This window comes from Molossus molossus, unplaced genomic scaffold, assembly GCF_014108415.1.
Source record: "Molossus molossus isolate mMolMol1 unplaced genomic scaffold, mMolMol1.p scaffold_m16_p_1, whole genome shotgun sequence".
Classification (NCBI taxonomy): domain Eukaryota; kingdom Metazoa; phylum Chordata; class Mammalia; order Chiroptera; family Molossidae; genus Molossus; species Molossus molossus.
The window spans coordinates 200,438,782-200,459,463 of record NW_023425344.1 but is presented as its reverse complement, the minus strand read 5'-3'; the positions used below and the strand labels follow the sequence as shown (position 1 = coordinate 200,459,463).

At 50.5% G+C, this 20,682-nt stretch overlaps 1 protein-coding gene across 2 annotated transcripts in view; it reads left to right on the top strand.

The window, feature by feature from the left end:
• Positions 1-1,665: 1,665 nt before the first annotated feature.
• CA12 (carbonic anhydrase 12) overlaps positions 1,666-20,682 on the top strand; it is a 55,404-nt gene continuing 36,387 nt past the window's right edge. For both annotated transcript variants that reach the window (XM_036260801.1, XM_036260791.1), the window contains exons 1-2: positions 1,666-1,879; positions 7,361-7,381. In XM_036260801.1, coding sequence (XP_036116694.1) covers positions 1,795-1,879; positions 7,361-7,381 — 106 coding nt within the window. In that variant the 5' untranslated portion in view covers positions 1,666-1,794. The remainder of the gene's footprint in view (positions 1,880-7,360; positions 7,382-20,682) is intronic.

Here is a 20,682-nt window from a genome sequence, read left to right as displayed (position 1 = left end):
AGTGGCTCCTCCTAGTCTCCTGTGTTCCTCTAGTTCATTCATCTTCTAAAGCCCTTGATGACAGATCAGAGACACAAATGTTTTAAGAACCACAAGCGAAATGCTCATTCACCACTCAGGAGCTCACTCAAGGCTCTTTATCAGGAGTTATAGGCAAAAAAGGTCATCCTAAGCCTGCTGTGGTCTGGAAGTGCTTGTAACAAGATTGTCTTTGGAATCACTTCCTTAACAAGACTTTAAAGCCCTTTATTAACCCAAACAATTGCTGAACTGACAGGGACAGAACAAACGCACCCCTTGATGTGGGCGGCATGTGCTTTCTGGTGGCCCTCGGCAGAGAATTTTCTCTATCCCTCCAAAACTACCACAGACAAGAAGCTTCACTGGTCACCGAGGCCAGCCGGAGTCCACTTAGGCTGAGGGTCAGCACAGACCAGAGAGGGGGAAGGGCTGGTCAGGCCACTGTGGCCAAGAGAAGAGGGCAAGTTGGACCAGGTCACAAAACCAAAGGTCTCGTACCAGAGCTCAGGGCGGGCACGGTTCAGCAGGCCATATGGCCCGAACAATGTCTGGAGGCAGCAGGGAGCCAAGAACACGGGCTTGGTCACAGAGCGGGCAGGAAACCGAGCCTGCACCAGCAGCAGTGCAGAGACACGTGGAGGGCCCAAGGCAACCAAAACAATAATGACCAGGGCAGTGAGAACGGCAAGTCACAGTAAGCACAGCAGGAAGATTTGGGGAATATTGGGCGCAGAGGTTAATTAGACCTTTGACTTAACAACTGAACATGGACTACATTCAAAGAGGAACAGAACCTCATGTATATGACCAGATGTAAGCATACACATTTAAATGAATACAGATATGTGAGAACAGTGAGTAGAAATTAGCAACAGGTGATGATTATATGCAATGGAAACAGAACTCAGACACTGACTTACACCTAGTACTGTGCTTGACACATACTAGGTGCTCAATAAATGATGTTAATCTCTTTCTTTCACTGCTACCCAGAGAGGGGACCTGCCCCCACTTCCTAGAGAACGAATGGATATTATGAACCACCACAAACTTTACTTACCTGATACTAATGGAAAGTCTAATTGCTTAGTACAGCAGTTCACTTGTACCCCACTGTGCTATTTACTGAGTCTTAATTAATTTCTTTGCATCTAAATGTGACCATATCAGGACGCACTAAATCCACAGAAATTCTGCATTGGAATGCAGCCCCTCTGCTGTCTCCTCTAGTCCCTAACGTGCGCTCGGTCCAGGCAGGCACACCACTGGGGCCCTGAAGGAGGATCCTGTTCACATGGTACTCAAGGGGCTTCTTTCTAATTAAGTGAGAGGCCAAGGCCGCTGGAGTGAGTCCCTAGCCACACTCTTCCAGGGGGCTGATCTCACCCATGCCCACCCACTGCTCCTAAGGAAACCGGGGTCTCAGGTGAGCCGCATTCAGGAGAAGCGTCCGGGCCACTGCTCTACAGAGTGTGGCTGAAGTCAGTGCTGACAGCTCACCTGGGAACTGGGGCGCCAGACCTCCTGTAGGCAGGGCGCCCTTCCCCTCCGCACGATGACATCATGGAGCTCAATTGCTCCATAAAAGCAACCCGCCTGGAGCCAGGAGCGCAAAGAACAAGCGCTGGCCACCGTGCCTGCGCCTGCGCTGTCTGCACGTGGTCCCCGGTGCAGCGGTCCCTGTGCACGCCCGCCAGCCCCAGCTCGGTGACCAGACCGAGAAGGAGCCAGAGCCCGGGGCAGTCTGCGCCTGCCCCGCAGGAGCCCCCGAAGATGCCCCACCGCAGCCTGCATGCAGGGGCCGTCCTCCTGCTCCTGATCTTAAAGGAACAGCCTTCCAGCCCAGCCCCACTCAACGGTAAAGTTGCTGCCTCTTTCCTAACAGTCCTGGAGTGCTCAGCCACACCTGGACGGAAGGATTTCCTGCGGGGCACTTTAATGATAAAGTAAAATGATTTGGGGGCGGGAAGGGGTTGCAAGGACACGCACAGTATCAAATTGCACATTTTTAGATGAGATGCTCCCTTTTTCTTTGTAATGCACTACCTGCTGTGGTTGGGGAAAACGAATTGTCTCCGTGTTAAAATACGTTTGTGTGTTCTCTGGGCACCTGCAGCTCTGAAGGGGTTGCTTGGGAATTTGCTCACAGGGGAGGGGGGACCAGCATTTAAAATGTTGTGCTCCAATTCACGTGCGGATAGTAGGGCGATTGTGGCACCCTGAGCAGTGTCACTGCCAGGAAGGGTTCGGTCACTCCGGTGCAGAACCCCCTGACCTGCGGTGGGTGCTTTACTTTGGAGAGACTCTAGACTATTATGTTTTACCTGCAAGTCAAAGGGATGATGCATCCCATTCTTAATCATTGTTTTTCTCTAGAAGTGCTCTACTGTCTTAAGAGTGTGTGTGTGGTGTGTGTGATGTGTGTATGTGGCGTATGTGTGATGTGTGTATGGTGTGTGTGTGCATGCTTGTGTGCAGGCACTCAGATGAGCATACACACCTTATTTCTGAGTGTAATTAGGGCCCTTAACCCCAAAGGGCTGGAGGCTGAGGGTGTGGAGTGAGGTGGCAGAAGGTGGCGGGTGGACCTGACTGTAGGCTCAGGTCTGTGCAGTGAACTGTGGTGAGGAGCCAAGGTCAGATTACTCGGTCCTTTGTAACAAGAGGAGGATGTCAAGCTTTTGCCTGCCTCTCCAACAGCTGGGCGATGCTGTTCAGAGAGTAAACGGTGGCTTTTGTGGAAACTGATGGTGCTCCTGCCCTTGACAGTTTGCCTGAAGACATTTGTGGGTTCTATAATTCCTGGACCCAGGTTAGGTTGAAATATTTATAGAAGGACCCAAAGTGATCATAATGACTGAAAATCTATACTCCCTGGCTAGGCAGCGGTGGTGGGAAATTGGTCCCGTTCAGCAGCCTGAAACCTGGAGCCCCATTTTTTCTGGGGGGTCATTATACCCGTGGGGCAGGTCAGGGGAAAGTGGGGAGCTGGGCTGCAGCAGCCTTGCCATTACTCTGAATTCAATTCCAGTCTACTGACTGGCATGATATTCTTGATATTGTCTCCCTCAGGGAGAAGTAGAAGGTAGGTTGGAGAAAGGAGTTAAGTAAAAGTATAAATTAATTTTTAAAACTGCAAACGTTGAAATGTATTCCCCTCTAGAGAAAGCTGCACTGAGACCTGAAGTTTCACTAGACGTCTCCCTTTTAGTTCCAAGCTGTTCTAAGACAAGAGAGAGCCATTCATTGGCTCTCCTTCCTGAAAGCCTGTTCCTCCCCTCACTCTGGGGGCAGCTCCTCCTCCCATCTTGTTCTTTCTCTGCCTGACTCCCTCTCCCTCCTCCCCTGCCCTCCTGTCCTTCTTCCGCCCTCCCTTTCTCTCCTCTGCCCCATCTCCCCGCCCCATTCTCCAAGTTGGGGGTGGGGGGGAGCTTGCAGTAAAAATTCCACTTTCACCCCACACTGAGAAGCCTGCCTGCCTATCCCTAGATTTTAAGAACACAGCTTTTATTTTGGTATTTCTCATGAGATTCTTGGCTTTCTAACTGCCTTGCTGACAAAGTCAAAGCAAAAACCACTGAGGTGTAGAATATAAGTATTAACCCAAAGTTAGGGCTGTAGGGGGGTTAAGCTGGGTAATGGGGTCAAAATGTGGTCTGCCCCCTGCCTGGAGCATTTAAATGTCTAGCAGTTGGCACTGGTGTGTGTGTGAAGAAAACTGTCTGGAGTCAGGAGCGAGGGGAGGAGGGAGGGAGCAAAATAAGGTGAAGTCAGGTGTCTTCCTGAGAAAACCTCGGAGTTCTTATTTGCTGTGGGGAAACACTTCAATGAATTCTGCAGATACTGCTTGGTCTGAACCTGGTGTGGAGAGCTGGGCAGTCTCAAGAACTCAGGGAAGGTTCTAGCACCCAGGGCAGGACGCAGGCAAAGCCCTGAACTCCCAACCTGGATCTTTGTAAATATCACTTCCTCAGTGAGCACCCAGGGCATTCTCCCTGCCTATACACTGGACATGCAGGTGCCTACAGGTATCCCCCGGGGGCCTCCCAAATCTCTGACCCTCATGGGAAGGAAACAGTTCCCCTCCCAGAAGGGCCTATTCGCTCAGGAAGCCACCAAGGTGTGTTTGCAGCAGCCCTGGTCTTGGTCCTGCCGGGTCAATTTAGTCCTGCCCCTAAAGCTAAAGGTGGGGAATCAGGAAGTGCCATTTCCAAGTAAAGCGAACAGACACACATGGCCTTTGTAAAGCCTGCCTGAGGTCACTTTGAGCTGAAATGAACCAGGCTGGGGCTTGACCTTCACGAATGACCTCCCTGACTTAGATCACCTCCCTTTCATTTTATGGTGCTTCTTTTCCCCAGCCTCCTGCTCCTGAGCGCCTCCAGACATTGCCATTTATACCCACAACACCACGTCTTGAGGACCAGCGAGGCTGCTCAGAGAGAGGAGGGTGGGGAAAGTTGCTCTGGATGTTGCTGCTTTTCAAGAATGAGTCTCTGGTCCCGTGTCACCATCAGGCCCTGCAGCCCTAGATGTCCACTCCACAGCTTTGGTCCCTCACCTTCCCAGAGTATGATGCTGATGAATGCTACTATAGTAGGAGAAACCTCAGCTTAGCAAACTTTGGGGTGCAGAACAGAAGATGCAGGACATCGAGGGTGTGGTTTGATTTGGGGAAAAGTGCAACTAAAACTCCTGGCCAAAGCAGGGCTGCTCAGAGACAGCAGCTGTTTTTCTGGTGGCCTCCAGGAGCACAGTGCCGCCGTGTCTCTCCAGGGGAGCCGTGAGGACGAACTCCTGTCACTTGTCCAACTTGACATCCCAGGCCCCCGGGGGCTCTTCTGGCTAAGTGGAAATCGTCTGGCTTCTCTGAGTGAAATCCACGATTGTATTTTAATAGTGAGCCCCCCAAACAAAACGCTGAAGGAAGATGCTCAGGGAAGAGGTTTGGTGTCTTCTGGAGCTTAGTTCTAAGGCAATGCTTTCTTGGTCCCTTTTCACTCTTGTCTCCGTGGAGGGGCTAGTGTAAGCTTGGGGGTCACATGCATGTCTGGTTCACCCGTGATTCTTAACATCTTCATCCAAGTACTAATTCAGGGGAGGTTAATCTCGGGACTGTTAACTCCTGTGGGGTCCATAGCAGATTTCAGGGGTTCTGTGGACCTCCTGAAATGAATTGTACATGAACTTTTGTGTGTCTAAGCTTTCGGGCATTTTTAAGAGGAAAATGTCCATAGTATACATCAGATACTTAGAGCGGTCAGGACTCCCCTGCACTTCAAAGACTGAGAAGGAGATGCAGAGATTTTTTAATTTTCTGGGAACTTAGAGGTGGGATGTCAGTAAATACCTTAAACCTAAACAAATCATGAAAGAGCAGTATAAGGATGTGTTTTATTGAGATGTGGAGATAATACCAAAAGAATGAAAGAGTATTCAAAGTGGGTACCCTAGGGAGCAGGAAAATAACTAGGGGTGTAAGGGGAACTTTTTTTTTGTTTTTGTTTTTTATCCTCACCTGAGGACATGTTTGCATTTATCTTCAGATAGAGTGGGAGGGAGAGAGGGAGGAAGAGAGAGAGAGAGAAACATTGATGTGAGAGAGACACATCGACTGGTTGCCACCCACATGACCCCATCCAGGGCTGGGGACAAATTGCAAGCAAGGTACATGCCCTTAGTGGGAACTTAGCGGGAACCAAACCCAGGACTCTCTGGTCCACAGGCTGATGCTCTAACCGCTGAGCCAAACCAGCCAGGGCCCACCTGACCCTTTAAACCACATACAGTGTGTTTTGATAAAATTACCAATTAATATTGAGGATTAAATAACCAAAAGCACTGAAGCAAAGAAATGAAACAGAACAAAACAAAATATGAGATTAAACCAGCTTTAAAAAAAAAAAAAGTTGCCCTGGCTGGTTTGGCTCAGCAGTTAGAGCGTTGGCCTGTGGTCCAGAGAGACCCGGGTTCGGTTCCCACTAAGGGCACGTACCTCGGTTGCAGTTTGTCCCCGGCCCCGGTTGGATCGTGCAGGTGGCAACCACTCAATGTGTCCCTTTCACGTCGATGTTTCTCTCTCTCTCTCTCCCTCCCACTCTATCTGAAATATCAAAAAAATGTCCTCGGGTAAAGATAAAATTTAAAAAAAAAAAGCAAAGTCCTGCTTTAGCTTTTCAAAGCACCATTGGCTTGAATGGGAGATGCCTGGTTGTGATAAGTGACCAGTTAAGTTTTGCACAAATCAGTTCCCAAGAGAAGGGGGATCTGAGAGCCTTCCTCCTCCTGCCGTCCCCTGTGGGCCAAGAACCCGGGGACACTGGGAGAAGCTCAGAGAGAGGGACTTAGGAGCTCAACAGTCCCCTCATTGTGATGTGTCCCAGAGACACCCCGAGTCTTAGTTCAGGGTCTCAGTTCCCTTCTGGAGGTGGAGAGGAAGGCGTCAGGCAGGGTAATGAGAACACAGCTCCGCCACAACTCCTGAAAAGACATGTTTTGACGTAGGATGAAGGACTCCTCAGGGTGTGGAGTGGGAAGTGGTGGGTGACTTTCATTATAGTCCTGGCAGAAACTTTTCCTACGCGTTTCTCCCACCCCTGGAATTCTAACCTGGATGAGGGTTGCAGCTTCCCTAAAGAAAAACTTGCCTTTTGAGATGAGCGTCTGTTCTTGATGTACTGATGTGAACTGCTCTCCAGGATATGTTGCTCAGTGGGGAAAAGCAAGATGCAAACAGTTTCCAGCTTGCAAAAGCGTGTGCAGCCGGCAGGGAGATCCGGGCAGCTTTTGGGTTTTGAGCCCTGTGAGTTTATTACTCATTCAGCTAATAAAATGTGGCTTCTCTAAAATGTCTGGGGAGCCCTGGCTGGTTTGGCTCAGCGGTTAGAGCGTTGGCCTGCGGTCTGGAGAGACCTGGGTTCAGTTCCTGCTAAGGGCACATACCTTGGTTGCAGTTTGTCCCTGGCTCTGGTTGGGTCGTGTGGGTGGCAGCCAGTTGATGTGTCCCTTTCACGTTGATGTTTCTCTCTTTCTCGCTCTCCCTCCCACTCTATCTGAACAAAATATCAAAAAATGTCCTCGGGTGGGGATTAAAAAATAAAATAAAAATAAAATGTCTGGGGAGGCTTCTCTTTGACCCAGGAACCCTGCCGAGCTCTCCGCCTGTGCCCCCTTGTGCCCTCCTGCCACCCTGAGAAGCAGTTGTTCTGACAGACCCTGGAACAGTTTTAAGTTCTGGGCGTCCACCTCCTTTTCAGTCTCACCCGTTTCAAAGTGACATCGGTGTTTTGCTATTATTCAAGCTCTGTTGTACTTACTTGTTTTGTTTTGTTCTTTGCAGGATTCAACTGGACCTATTCTGGTAAGTAGAGATCTTATGTTATTTTTTTGAGATGGCCGTGTTTAATGAGAAAGCCAGAAATATCGAGATCTCTGGAGATTCTCTCTGAAGGTCGAGGAGAGCAGTTTTGATATTAAAAAGGCACAAAGGCCTCTAAGGAATCGCCCCACACAGGTTGACCGCTGCCCTTTCTCCAAGCAGGTGAGCCTGCTCTGTGCACTTGAACTTTGAGTCAGTGTTAAGGCTTCCAGATTCCTACAAGGATTCCTACCGAACCTCCCAGGTGGAGATGCCCCAATGCAAGGGCCCGGGCAAGAGCGAGCCTTTCTCTTTCACAGGACATTTATTCTACAATAAGGGTAAAGGGCTCCTTTCTGAGAGTTTGGCTCAGGTCCCAGGACTTAAGCTGTCAGTATGCCTAGAATTAACTTCTTCTTGCCCTGCTTGTGAACAAGCACTAGACAAAGCAGAGATGATCAGTCCTTTGTGAAAGAGGGATGCTTGTCTTCAATCGGGAGAGAGGGACATCCACTGTGCAACAAGTTTCTGTGGGGTTGGGTCAAGAACGACACTGGCCACTCTGGCCGGCCTGTAGCTGGTCTGTGGCAGTGAATTGGAAGCTTGGTCATCCGCTGGAGTGGGAATGGGAGGCCAAGCACCTGGGTCCGCTGGCAAGCGCAGGAATGAGGAATGTTAACAGTCCCCCTTATCTGCAGTTTCATGTTCTGTGGTGTCAGTTACCAAGGTTAACCATGGTCTGAAAATATTAAACGGAAAATTCCAGAAATAAACAATTCATCAGTTTTAAATCGCGTGCCATTCTGAGTGGAGCGATGAACTCGCGTGCCATCCTACCCCGTCCCGCCCAGGGCGTGAATCGTCCCTCTTGCCCTGCTCAGGCTCCCCGCCTGGTGGCCACTTAGAGGCTGTCTTGATTACGGGGGGCAGGGAGCCCACAGGCACATACCTTCTAATATAACATACTGTAATTGTGCTAGTTTATTATTCTTGTTGTTAATCTCTTACTGTGCCTAACTTATACATTCAACTTTATCATAGGTGTGTATGTATGTATAGGGGTGAAAAAGTATATAGGGTTCAGTACTATGTATAGTTTCTGGCATCTTCTGGGGGTCTTGGGATGTATCCCCCTTGGATAAGGGGGGACTACTGTGATGTCCCGTTAAGGACAGAGTCACAGGGACTTTCAGGATAGCTTGTTCCCGTGAGCGGGAGGCTGGAACTGGCCGCATTGGCACAGGGGTGGTGACAAGCACCGTGATTACTACCGTGGGAGCGGAATCCAGAGACAGACCTGGCTTAGATTTGCCAAAGTTAGTCTTTGGATATTTGTTAGCCCAGGAGGCATAGAAAAGTCATCAAACTAATCAATCAATCAATCAATCAATCAATCATCCACCTACAAGGTCTCCTTGGCTGTAGCATGATATGGCTCCATCATTACTAACATCCCTTACTGTATGTATTATGTGCAAAGCACCGTTGCTAAGTGGATGGGTAATTGGGAGGGTAGGCTGTGGGGTGTAGCTGGGAATTACTTAAGGCTCACAATTCAAAGCAGAAGATAATAGGTAATAATAACATAATAAATGGCTCAGTGCTCTGATGGTTCAGAGAAGTGTCAGAATGCTAGGGTTGCATGGTCAAGGAAGGCTTCCTGGGGGAGGAGGGCTTTCACCTGGACCTTGGAGGATGGGAGGATTCAGTGTGACAGGGAAGACGTGTTGTTGACCAAGATGATGATGGCATCACGTGAGCGGGGCAAGAAAGAACAAGGTGGTATTTGAGGGAAATCATGTAGAGAAGGAGTCACAGGGGAGTGATGGACTCTGAGGTCAAAAAGAGAGGTTGGGTCAAACAGGGGAGGCACAGAGGGCAGGCCAGGCCCTTCCCACTTTGTCTCCCAGGTGGAGGGGCAGGGCAGGGAGGTATCTGTGTTTTAGGGAGAGCAACATGGTGGTGGGGGGCGAGAGGGACGGATGAGCAGGTGCTTGGCCTTTACAGAAGAAAGCTCATTCTGTGTCTCAACATCCAGTTCATGGTGATGGTGGTAAGAGGGAAGGAGGAGCAGGGCAAGAGGAGACACAGAGGGAGAGGAGACCGGCAGGGCCCAGGGCCTCAGGCTCCGGGGGGCAGGCGCAGTGGGTGGGAGATGACAGGAGCAGCTCTGCACCCAGAGAAGGCGGGACCCGGGTCCTGGGCCTTATTCCACGTGGTCTTAGGGAGCCCTTCGAGCCCTCTGGGTCTCGCTTTCTCCCTGTCGGTAACCTGGGGAAGGTGTTGTCTAGATCACTGTCCCTCCAACTGTGGCTTGGGGCCACCTACATCCACCACCTGGAATGCTTTCTCAGTATGCAGCTTTCAGGGGCTTAGCTGGACCTGGGGAAGGCGGGGGCCTGAAAACCGTGTCTGTTTCATGCACTTCCCAAGTGACTCTTACACACGCTGTGTCAGAGAACCACTGGCCAGAGGGTCCCCAAGACCTTTCCAGCCTGAGTCAACGGCACCTTGCCCCACTTCTACTGGCCTCCCAGGTACAGTGGAAACACAACTCGAATCTCGCCGGGCTCCCTGCCTCTGTGTGAGCCCCAGGGCCGAGTGAGATAGTTCCAGAGAGCAGAGTCAGGAAGATGTGGGAGGAAATCTTGCTGCCCTCAGTCATGAATAGTGTTCCCTGAAGGAGGCTTCTCTGTCCAGCCACATTGATTAGTTCAGAAGCATTTCTCCCTGACCGCTAGCTCCGGCCAGCCCTCTGTCCCTCTGTCCTGCACGACTAGAGCAGCGATTTGCTGAGGAAGCAGAGGGCAGTCTAATGATGCATGCTGTGCATGGGTGGGGGAAGTTGACTAGAAAGGCAAATTTGGCTTTCCATTAGTGAAATGAACACATATGATACGGAGTTAGCCCTCCGTGGAGTCAGTGAAGACGACGGATGGGGGACAACTGAGGAGGCCGGCTGGCAGCTGGCACCTGGGCTGAGCTGCACAGCTAACAGAGGGCCTGGCATGGGTGCTGGGAAAGGCTGTTTCCAAGCAGCAGGGGCTGCACTGAATGGGGCAAGTCCAACCGAGCGCCACGTGGCTTTCCCGGGCGCAGACCTCAGCTACTTTGCGCGTAGATGCTGCTGAGTCATCCTGATCCAGGGACCTCCCACTGCCTGGAACACGTGGCAGGACTTCTAGAAATGCACTGAAAGAACTCTACCTCCATCCCTGTCCACATCGAGTCACCAGGCTGACCTCTCAGACGCCCTCCCTGGAGGCAGGAGGACCATCTGCCGGCCAGGATGGGGCCGGCCGTCCCCTGTGCACTCCTGGTGGTGGAGCAGCGGCTGGGTACATGCTGGGTCTAGAATTGCTGAGTGGGCCCTCCCCACTGGAAGTCAGTCCCATGTCAATCCTGCGGAGCCCTGGCAGCTTCACCAACTCTGAAGGGGAGGGCGGCTCCAGGTCGGGTTGTCATGTGAGCTGAGGATAAACTCCAGCTGGCTGAAGCGAGTCTGTGTTGTTAGAAGTCAGGAGAGCGGTGCCCTCAGGGTCTGGAAGTAACCAGCAGGAGGCAGGAGGCGTGAGAGGAGGTGCTGATCATGTTCAGTTTGTGAAAATTCGCCATGTTGTTCAGTTATGATACAGGCACTTTTCTGTATGTATATTACAGTCAATAAAAGAGTTAAAAATTCTAGCTGACTGGGAGAGTCATCCTCACCCTGATAGTTTTTTTAGCCCTCCCCCAGGAAAAACCAAAAAATTCCTCAGTGTGTTCAAAACAACAGAGTAACCAAAACTAAGAGCCCAAGAACTCGCCATGTGAGCAGAGAATGGACACGCTCCGTCCTGAGGATAACCAGACACGGCTTTGGTGCTCTTTGGATATGAGCTAGTTCAGAAATCAGCAAATACCACTGTTTGCTAGAGAGTTTAGAGAAGCAAGACCCTTACATTTTCAAAGGAGAAGGGCTGAAAAGGGAGCATGGAAGCCAAGCCTGCCTCCTGGAGGGTGAGAGTCCCACCTCTCCCCTCGTCAGGGCGTCAGGGCCCATGAGGCAGCCACCAGACCAGCCCCTCCTGCTGCCGGGAACTCCGGGTGACGCGATGGTGGCTTGGCCAGGGGGTGCCAGGCAGCAGGCTATAGCCACGCACCGGCCCTCCTGCCCGTCTCCGCAGTGCTGGGCAGCCCTCAGCTCTGGCAGGACGCCGTGTGACCCAGGAATGCCACAGCATTCCTCATGCCGCTCTTCTCTTTCCCAGACTGTAGCTTCTCCATCGCCAAGAACTGCCTCTGGGAACGAGGAAGGGATCCTCCACGGGGCAAACACTGGTCCTCCGGGCTCCCGCCTTCCGCCTCCACTCACCTTCGGTCCTGACTCTGCTGGAATATGAAATTGCTATAAATGACCTTTCTCTGGGACTTGGGACATCCTTCCAAGCTCTTCCCAAACTCAGAACCAGACACGGAGGACATGGAAGGAGGCTAGGAGGAGAACCTCTTTATTTTTCTTTTCTTTCTTTCTGTTAGTCCTCACCTGAGGATATTTTTTCCATTGATTTTCAGATAGAATGGAAAAGAGGGAGAGGGAGAGAAACATCGATGTGAGACATAGCGATTGGCTGCCTCCCACATGACCCTGACCGGGGCCGGGGATTGAACCTGCAACTCAGGTACGTGCCCTTGACAGGGAATGGAACCCATGTCCTTTCGGTCCAAGTGCCGACCATCTAACCGCTGAGCCAAATGAGCCAGGGCTACTTTCTTTTCTTTAGTGGTGATAAAGGCACCATGTGACCTTCCACTGAAATGCAGTATGAAAAGCAGACTAAGTAGAGCTAAAGGGAGAACTCAGAACGGCAGTCAGGGAGCACTTGCCATTCAAAGGCTGATCAGATTCAGGGGTGTGCTTGTTCTCCCCAAAGGTAGAGAGGTTTAGCCAACTAAAACCCCCCAGTGGCTGCTCCCCCGCTCCAGTATCCTCCCGAGGATGGACGAGGAGAGGCACAAGGCACTCTTAGGAGACAGAGAGAGAAAAGGCTAGAATGTTTTTCACACCGGGAACTCCTTTACTCCTGTCTTGAGGCTGTCCCTTGAGGCTGGCAGTCCAACAAACTACCCTTTATTAACTTTGAGCTATAGTTCCAGTTACTTTTAATTGAAGTTGTGATGTCCCGGGTCTGATTAGATGGGGTCTGATCCCCCCGGTAATTATTTCTCATCTTTCCCGAGTTGCAGCATTGAGGTTTGTGTGTTCTGGAGGATCTTGGCCTAGAGCTGCCCAGATGCCGCCTTGCCAGCTGGGTAAATAGATAGGGAAGCTAGCATCAGCTTCTGAAGGCAGGTGTGGTGTCATGTGTGTGTGTGTCCAGGGCGGGGTGAGGGTGAGGCAGAAAACCGGGAGGAAGAAGTAAGTGCACAGAACCCCAAACCAGGCAGACCTCCTTGGGAATATCTGCTGGGTCACTTTCAGCTACAGCCTGGGAATAATAGCACCTACGTCAGTGGTTCTCAAAGTGTGGTCCCCAGACCAGCAATATCAGCATCGCCTGGGGCCTCAGATGCCCCGCCAACACTACGAATTGAAGAGGAAACGCACAGAAAGAGGCCGGGAGGAAAAAGCCAAACCCTCACCTTCTGTTCTTCAGCAGCAGTGACAGCACAATGTGTGACTTTGTTAGAAATACACATTCTCGGCCCATCCCAGATCTACCTAGGAATCAAAAACTCTGGGGCAGGGCCCAGCAATCTTTTTAAAAAAAATCCTCACCCGAGGATATGTTTATTGATTTTAGAGAGAGAGGAAAGGAGAAGAAGAGAAACATTAATCAGTTGCCTCCAGTATGTGCCCCAACCAGAGATCGAACTCGAACTCGTAACCTAGGTATGTGCCTGACCAGGAGTCAAACCCAGCAATCTTTTAACAAGGACACCAGGTGATTCTGATGCTTACTCAAGTTTGAGAACCAACTGCTTTGTAGAGCTGTGGCAAGGATTAAATAAGATAATACAGCAGGCCCTGGCCAGTTTGGCTTGGAGGTTAGAGCATCAGCCTGTGGACTGAAGAGTAGCAGGTTCGATCCCCAGCCCCAGTGGGCACCGTGTGGGAGGCAGCCGATTGATGTGTGTGTCTCTCTATCCTCTCCCCCTCCTTCCCTCCCTTCCACTCTCTATGAAAATCAATGGAAAAATATCCTCAGGTGAGGATTAACAACACCAACAAATAAAAAAGCTAATGCAGCAGGATTAGATACAATATACATCGAATAAGATGCCTTAGAAACTTAACTTGTTTATGTCAATTAGCCTATGGTAAAATTGATTTTATTATACATTGTTTTGCTGAAAGTAATAGAACCTATGGAGAACTTTTTTTTTTCTTGTGTTAATCCTCACCCAGGGATATATTTTTCCATTGATTTTTAGATAGAATGAAAGGGAGGGAAGGGGAGAGAAGCATGGATGTGAGAGAGGCACATCGATTGGTCATATCCCACACAACCCTGACTCGGGCTGGGGATTGAACCTGCTACCCAGCTACATGCCCCTGAGGGGGAATCGAACACACAACCCTTCGGTCTGCAGCCCAACTCTCCAACCATTGAGCCAAACCAGCCAGAGAACTTTAAGCGAGGACCTACTTTGTATGGACAGAGGCTGACAGTGCCTGGCATGTTGTAAGCAGTCAGTACAACGAACCATCATTTTCTCTCCTTCACCTCACAGAGTTGTGGTAGAATTATCAGCTAACGTATGGGAAATGCCTTTCAACTCTACAGTACCAAGTCGATGTGAGTCTGTTAGAAAGGGTCTGCTTTGCCATGCTTCTGAATTGCCTGAGTTTTTAACAGCCAGGGGGTACTCCATTGACAGTCTGAACAAACAAAGGCATTTCTTAGTGAGAAAGAAAGGGATTGAACGAAAACACAAGGGCTCTAAGCCTCACAAGGGCATCACAGGCTAGATGTTCTTTCTAGCCTTGTCCTTCCGACCAGCGTGAAGCCGGATCTAATCTCCCCGATGCTTTCCTGGCCTTGACGGACCAAATATCCGGTTCCTTAGCCCTGGCCACCTCCACCATGCAGCTGAAGCCAGGGAGAGGAAGCTGAATCCCCCACCTCCCCACCCAGCCGGCGGCTGCTGGGCCCCACTCACACCGGAGCCTCAGGGCCAAGCCTTGACTTAGGGCTCAGGAGTGGAGGCCTAGAGGGGAAGAAACCTGGCGCTCTGAGCCACATGAGCCCAGTCCCGTGCGGGCTCCCTCCCCTACCTGAGGCTGAGGGTGAGCGCTGGCTGGGAGGCGAGGAGCCAGCCCTGCCAGGCCTTTGGCTGTGCTCAAACTTGCCCTTTCTGCTTCCTGCTAGCCTGGAGCCCCAGGCATTCTGGTGAGGGCAGGAACCAGCTCTCCAGGGGCCAGGTACTGCCCCTGGCAGCACTTCCCAGCAGAGAGGAGTCAGTGGGGTAAACCAGCTCAAAGGAAAGATGTAAAGTAAAGAGGCTGAACCCAAAGCAGGTGTATGAAGACAGCTCCAGGCAGACAGGTACTCAAAAGTCTGGTTTCCAGGAGGAGAGGATTGGATCAGAAATTGTTTCAGTCTCCTCGGAGGGAACAGGGACCCTCTTTCTTGGTCTGTTACTGTCATCTCTGCAGTGGCAGCCATGGGGGTGAAGGAGACAGGCACCCCTGCGGAGCCCAGGAGCACAGCCAGACTCTTCCAGGGGCCACGCCATGTGGCCAAGAAAGAGGGCACCTTCTGCGGACGAAGACCATACTTCATTGATTCTCAGATACACACATGTTCTACACTTTAGCATCTCTGAACTGGGACATATCAGTGGTATCTAGAAGCCAGGAAATACGGTAGTTGTCTCACACTCACTGAGGAGCCCCTGTTAGATGCTAGGAACACAAAGGAGCTGAAATGATTAATTTCAACAATTAAATATTGAAAACAGTGGTGGCAAAAAAATGTAAAGATAATGTCTAGCTTGCATACTGTCCAACATAGCATATAGGAATGAAGGGGAATATTAGATTTTGAACTGTAATTTTTTCCAATTTTCAGTCACTTCATAGTTCACATATACTTTTTGATGGTGTTTGATCAGTATTACAAGTATTTATAAACTAAGTAATTTAGGTGCTATTTTTTAATTTATAGAAGTGTTCCTTTAAGGAGCAAGCGTTTCAGTTACCAGACAAGCATTAGATTTATGCCAACCAGGAAGGAAAAAATACTAGCTGCCACATCCTTCTGTCTATAAAGGTTGACTCAGAACTAGTGTAACTAAATAAAATGGCTCATTCAGCGCATCTTAACTTTCTATGTGATTTTGCAATCATTAACTTGTGACTAAATTGGCTGTATGACTTCTGGGTGAAATGGCTGTGACCCACCCCGATTTTGTAAGGATGCGTTCAGGTTTCGGGAAAATGGTTCCTTGTGTCCCCCACCTTCTAGGACAGGTGGCTCAGGAAAGGCTTTTTGGATACGATGAATGAAATTTACTTATAGCAGGGAGCAGTGACCTTGGCAAATGGTGCCTGGCATTTTCATAGGGTGGCCCCTCCTTGGTGCGCAATCTTCTGAGAATTACATGAGAGGTGACTTGAAGGTTGTGGAACAAAGAGGTTTTGTAGCAAGTCTGAGGCAGTCATGCAAAGGATTGTTTTCCCTTTTGGCTTTGGCTACTAGGAAGCTGGAGACCCAGAGGCAAATTGGTGGCTCCAATGTGAGTAACCGTCTAGTCTCCAATGACTTGTAAATCTAAAGCTTCTCCTTTATAGTACCCTTCTAGTTTATAGGTCTTTTTCCTGATCCTGAGCCAAAATGTTATGACAAATAGATTTCAGGAATATTTTTCTAGAAGTAGCACCCTATATTTTTATCCCTCTTTTATTCTGCCCCACTCCATGGATACCATTGTTGAAAAGATTTAACAAATTAATATACGAATGAAATAGTTAGAATTTCCCATTCATTATTAATCAAAGACAGATATAAAAACCAATCAAAGTTTCCAGTGATCCCACGGTAACTGGTTCACACTTATTGCACAAACATTTATTGAGTAAATACTAAGTGCCAAGTGTTGAACTAGATGCTAGGTAAGTGATGAATAAGATATGGTCCCTGTTGCTATGGGCCTGTCTCCTACAGTCAATTAGACAAGGCCTTACAAGCCAGAGAGCTGAAGCATGGAAGAGAGACCTCACCTAGCGTGTTAGGGAAAGGACTAGAGAAGGCTTCCTGGTGCAGGTGGTGTCCAAGCTGAGACCTCCAAACTGGAGGACACCTAGGACCAGCCAGGCAGAGGGAAGGGATGAAAGAGCACTTGGGTACATTCTGGGACTCAAGGACCTCAACAAGGAGGGACAGGGCCAGAGTGTGAGGAGCTCGGGAGGATGAGGAGTTTGTACCTCATTCTGGAGGCAGCAGGGCATGGCTTAAACGGCCTGAGTAGAAAACTGAGGTGATCAGGTAAGCATCTGAGAAGGATCGTCCTGGCTGCAGGGTGGAGAGTGGAGTGAGTGTAAAACACTGGAGGAAGGGAGACCAGAGGGATATGGGGAAGGGGTGGGGATCTGAACAAAGGGAGGGGCAGTGGGGGTCTGACCTGTTGGTATAATTCAACCCCACGCTGTCATTGGCTACTGCAGCCCGACTGAGGATGAGTGCCTGGCTCTGCTGGGTGTCACGCAAAGTATTCAGAAGTATCAGTAAGGCTGACATTATTGCCTAGGTGGGACCCCCGGGCGGGATGGAGAGTGCTGAAGCTGCCGAGCTCCCCGCCCCCACTTAGAAATGAGACAAGGGAAACTCAGAGTTGTTAGGTGGCCCAAAGAGAGCTTGAGGAGCCGAGCCACGACCAGAACTGTCCCCTGACTCCCATCTCATGCGCGTTCCTGGTCATTTGGAGAAGGAACACTTGTTTTACACAGTCCCTGCGTGCTCTACAATGCGTGTCACAAGGCTGTGTAAAAGTCATTGAGGAAATGCACTGCTTTTTTTAATCCTTACCTGAGGATATGTTTTTATTGATTTTAGAGAGAGAGGTAAGGAGGAAGGGAGGGAGGGAGAGAAACGGGGTGGGAGGGTACATTGATTGGTTGCCTCCCATACATGCCCCAACCAGGGATCAAACCCGAAACCTAGGGATGTACCCTGACCAAGAATTGCACCCACAACCTTTTGGTGTAGGGGACAATGCTCCTACCAACTGAGCCACCTGGCCAGGGCTGCAGTAAATTTTTTAAAGGTTAATGTAGATTTGCCAGAAACAAATTATGCCAAATTGACTTACTTTTCTTCCCCACATCAGGATAAGAAGCTTAGTGGTTAAAGAAAACACAATGGACCTAAATACCTCTTGATATAAACATTTGATATGGTTCCTTGTGACACAACCGTGAGAAATGAGGATCAAAGACCAGTGTGATTGCTAGGGGGGAAAAAAATCAATAGAATGCAGGCTTCATGACTATCGTTCCACAGCTGGGAGAGAGGTGGAGATTCTCGCAGGGACGATCCTGCACCAGCACCCTGTTCGGGTCCTCGGGAAGAGGATGGACAGCTGAAGGGTGTGGCGATTCAAACTGGAAAGTCGGTGCTCGAGGGAGCCCAGGGAGTAGGGGCAGACACATGAAGAAGCATGCCAGCAAAGCAGATCAAAGTGAGTGGGCTGGGAGCAGGGCAGGAAGGAGCATGTCGTGAGTAAACACCACGTACGCACAGCACACCGCAAGACAGAGCCCGTCGCAGACTGAATGGAGAGGATCACCTGGCTCGTGCTCAGTGCCTCTGGCTATGCAGGAAGGTCACACGCACACGCACACGTACGCCCATGTGCATATTCACATGTGTATCTACATCCTAGGACGCGTCCATATCCGCACACTCACACCTCCGTCTCCTACACCGTGGCCTTGGAGTAAGCCTCAGCTACTGTCTGAGTTACAGGTACGCATGTTCATGTCGCACCGCTTGGAGCGGGGCAGAGGTGACATCTTAAAGTCTTTTTGTGCTTCTCTTTGGCAGTTCCCTAGGAATCTCCCCAGCTCTTGATAAACTTTTTAGGGCAATGATGAAACTGTCCATCAGCAAGGATGAAGTAGGGGATGTCCCATCATCACGTAAAACTGAGTGTGCCAGGTGTGCAAGTAAGACTGAGTGATGCAAAGATGTCTTGACAGAAAGCGTGTTATGCCCTGGGAAAATGAGAACTGCAGGAATTTAGTGCCTCGTAACACACAGGGACCTCTTGGGTTAACAACCACGTGCTACTTTGCAGCTGGGGCTAATGTTGTTACCACTGGAGAACTCCCCCCTTGCTGGTGGTTTCTGAGCATGAGCCGCTGCAAGCAGGGCAGTGTTCCAGGGCCTCCGAGGGCTCAGGGCTGAGCAAGGAGCCATTTCTAGCCTCAGGAGAGTTATCCAGGAGGAGGACATAAGGCACACAGTGTGGGATGTGACACCTTCCCCACAGGGGCTGCTCAGGCAGATGCACGGAGCCCAGCCCAGGGGGGGCTCAGGAGACATTTCTTGGGTGGATGAGGGAAGAACGGTTTATTCCTCTTTTTATTTTTGGCTCTGGAAGCGAGAGAAGGCACCAGGGAGAAGGTGGCACTTGATCTGGGATGGTAGGATTTCAGAGGGAAACCAGTCTGAAACAAAATGCCGCATCACCACGCATCTCTCGTTAGAAGTCGAAGGAGATGCAGAGAATCCTAAGTTTGTTTTCCAGTCAGGTGAACTGGGAACTTGCTCTGAAAGGTTGGAAAACAGCCCCTAAGAAAAAAAGGAAGAGTTGAAACTATTCGGTTCAGAAAGGCCTGGGAAGTAGCATGCCTTCGAAGTCCACGCATCTGGACACTGACCTCATGCTACCACCGTCATTCTTCACACCCGCCCCATGAGGTGGGCACTGCCACCTTCACTGTTTATATTAAGCTCAAGAAATCTAAGGATATGTTCAAGGTCACACAGCTAGTAGGTGGCAGAGCTGAGACTGGCAGCTTGTTAGATGACTCCAAAGCCCTCTTCCTGTCACTTTTCATGACCTTCTCACTGCACTTCGTGGCCTTCCCTCCATGACCTTCTCACTGCACTTCATGGCCTTCCCTCCACGACCTTCTCACTGCACTTCATGGCCTTCCCTCCACGACCTTCTCACTGCACTTCGTGGCCTTCCCTCCACGACCTTCTCACTACACTTCGTGGCCTTCCCTCCACGACCTTCTCACTGCACTTCATGGCCTTCCCTCCACGACCTTCTCACTGCACTTCATGGCCTTCCCTCCACGACCTTCTCACTGCACTTCATGGCCTTCCCTCCATGACCTTCTCACTACACTTCATGGCCTTCCCTCCATGACCTTCTCACTACACTTCATGGTCTTCCTACACGACCTTCTCACTGCACTTCATGGCCTTCCCTCCACGACCTTCTCACTACACTTCATGGTCTTCCTACACGACCTTCTCACTGCACTTCATGGCCTTCCCTCCATGACCTTCTCACTGCACTTCATGGCCTTTCCTCCACGACCTTCTCACTACACTTCATGGCCTTCCCTCCACGACCTTCTCACTACACTTCGTGGCCTTCCCTCCACGACCTTCTCACTGCACTTCATGGCCTTCCCTCCATGACCTTCTCACTACACTTCATGGCCTTCCCTCCACGACCTTCTCACTGCACTTCATGGCCTTCCCTCCACGACCTTCTCACTACACTTCGTGGCCTTCCCTCCACGACCTTCTCACTACACTTCATGGCCTTCCCTCCACGACCTTCTCACTGCACTTCATGGCCTTCCCTCCACGACCTTCTCACTACACTTCATGGCCTTCCCTCCACGACCTTCTCACTACACTTCATGGCCTTCCCTCCACGACCTTCTCACTACACTTCGTGGCCTTCCCTCCACGACCTTCTCACTGCACTTCATGGCCTTCCCTCCACGACCTTCTCACTGCACTTCATGGCCTTCCCTCCACGACCTTCTCACTGCACTTCATGGCCTTCCCTCCACTGCACTCATGGCCTTCCCTCCATGACCTTCTCACTGCACTTCATGGCCTTCCCTCCACGACCTTCTCACTGCACTTCATGGCCTTCCCTCCATGACCTTCTCACTGCACTTCATGGCCTTCCCTCCACGACCTTCTCACTGCACTTCATGGCCTTCCCTCCACGACCTTCTCACTACACTTCATGGCCTTCCCTCCATGACCTTCTCACTGCACTTCATGGCCTTCCCTCCACGACCTTCTCACTGCACTTCATGGCCTTCCCTCCACGACCTTCTCACT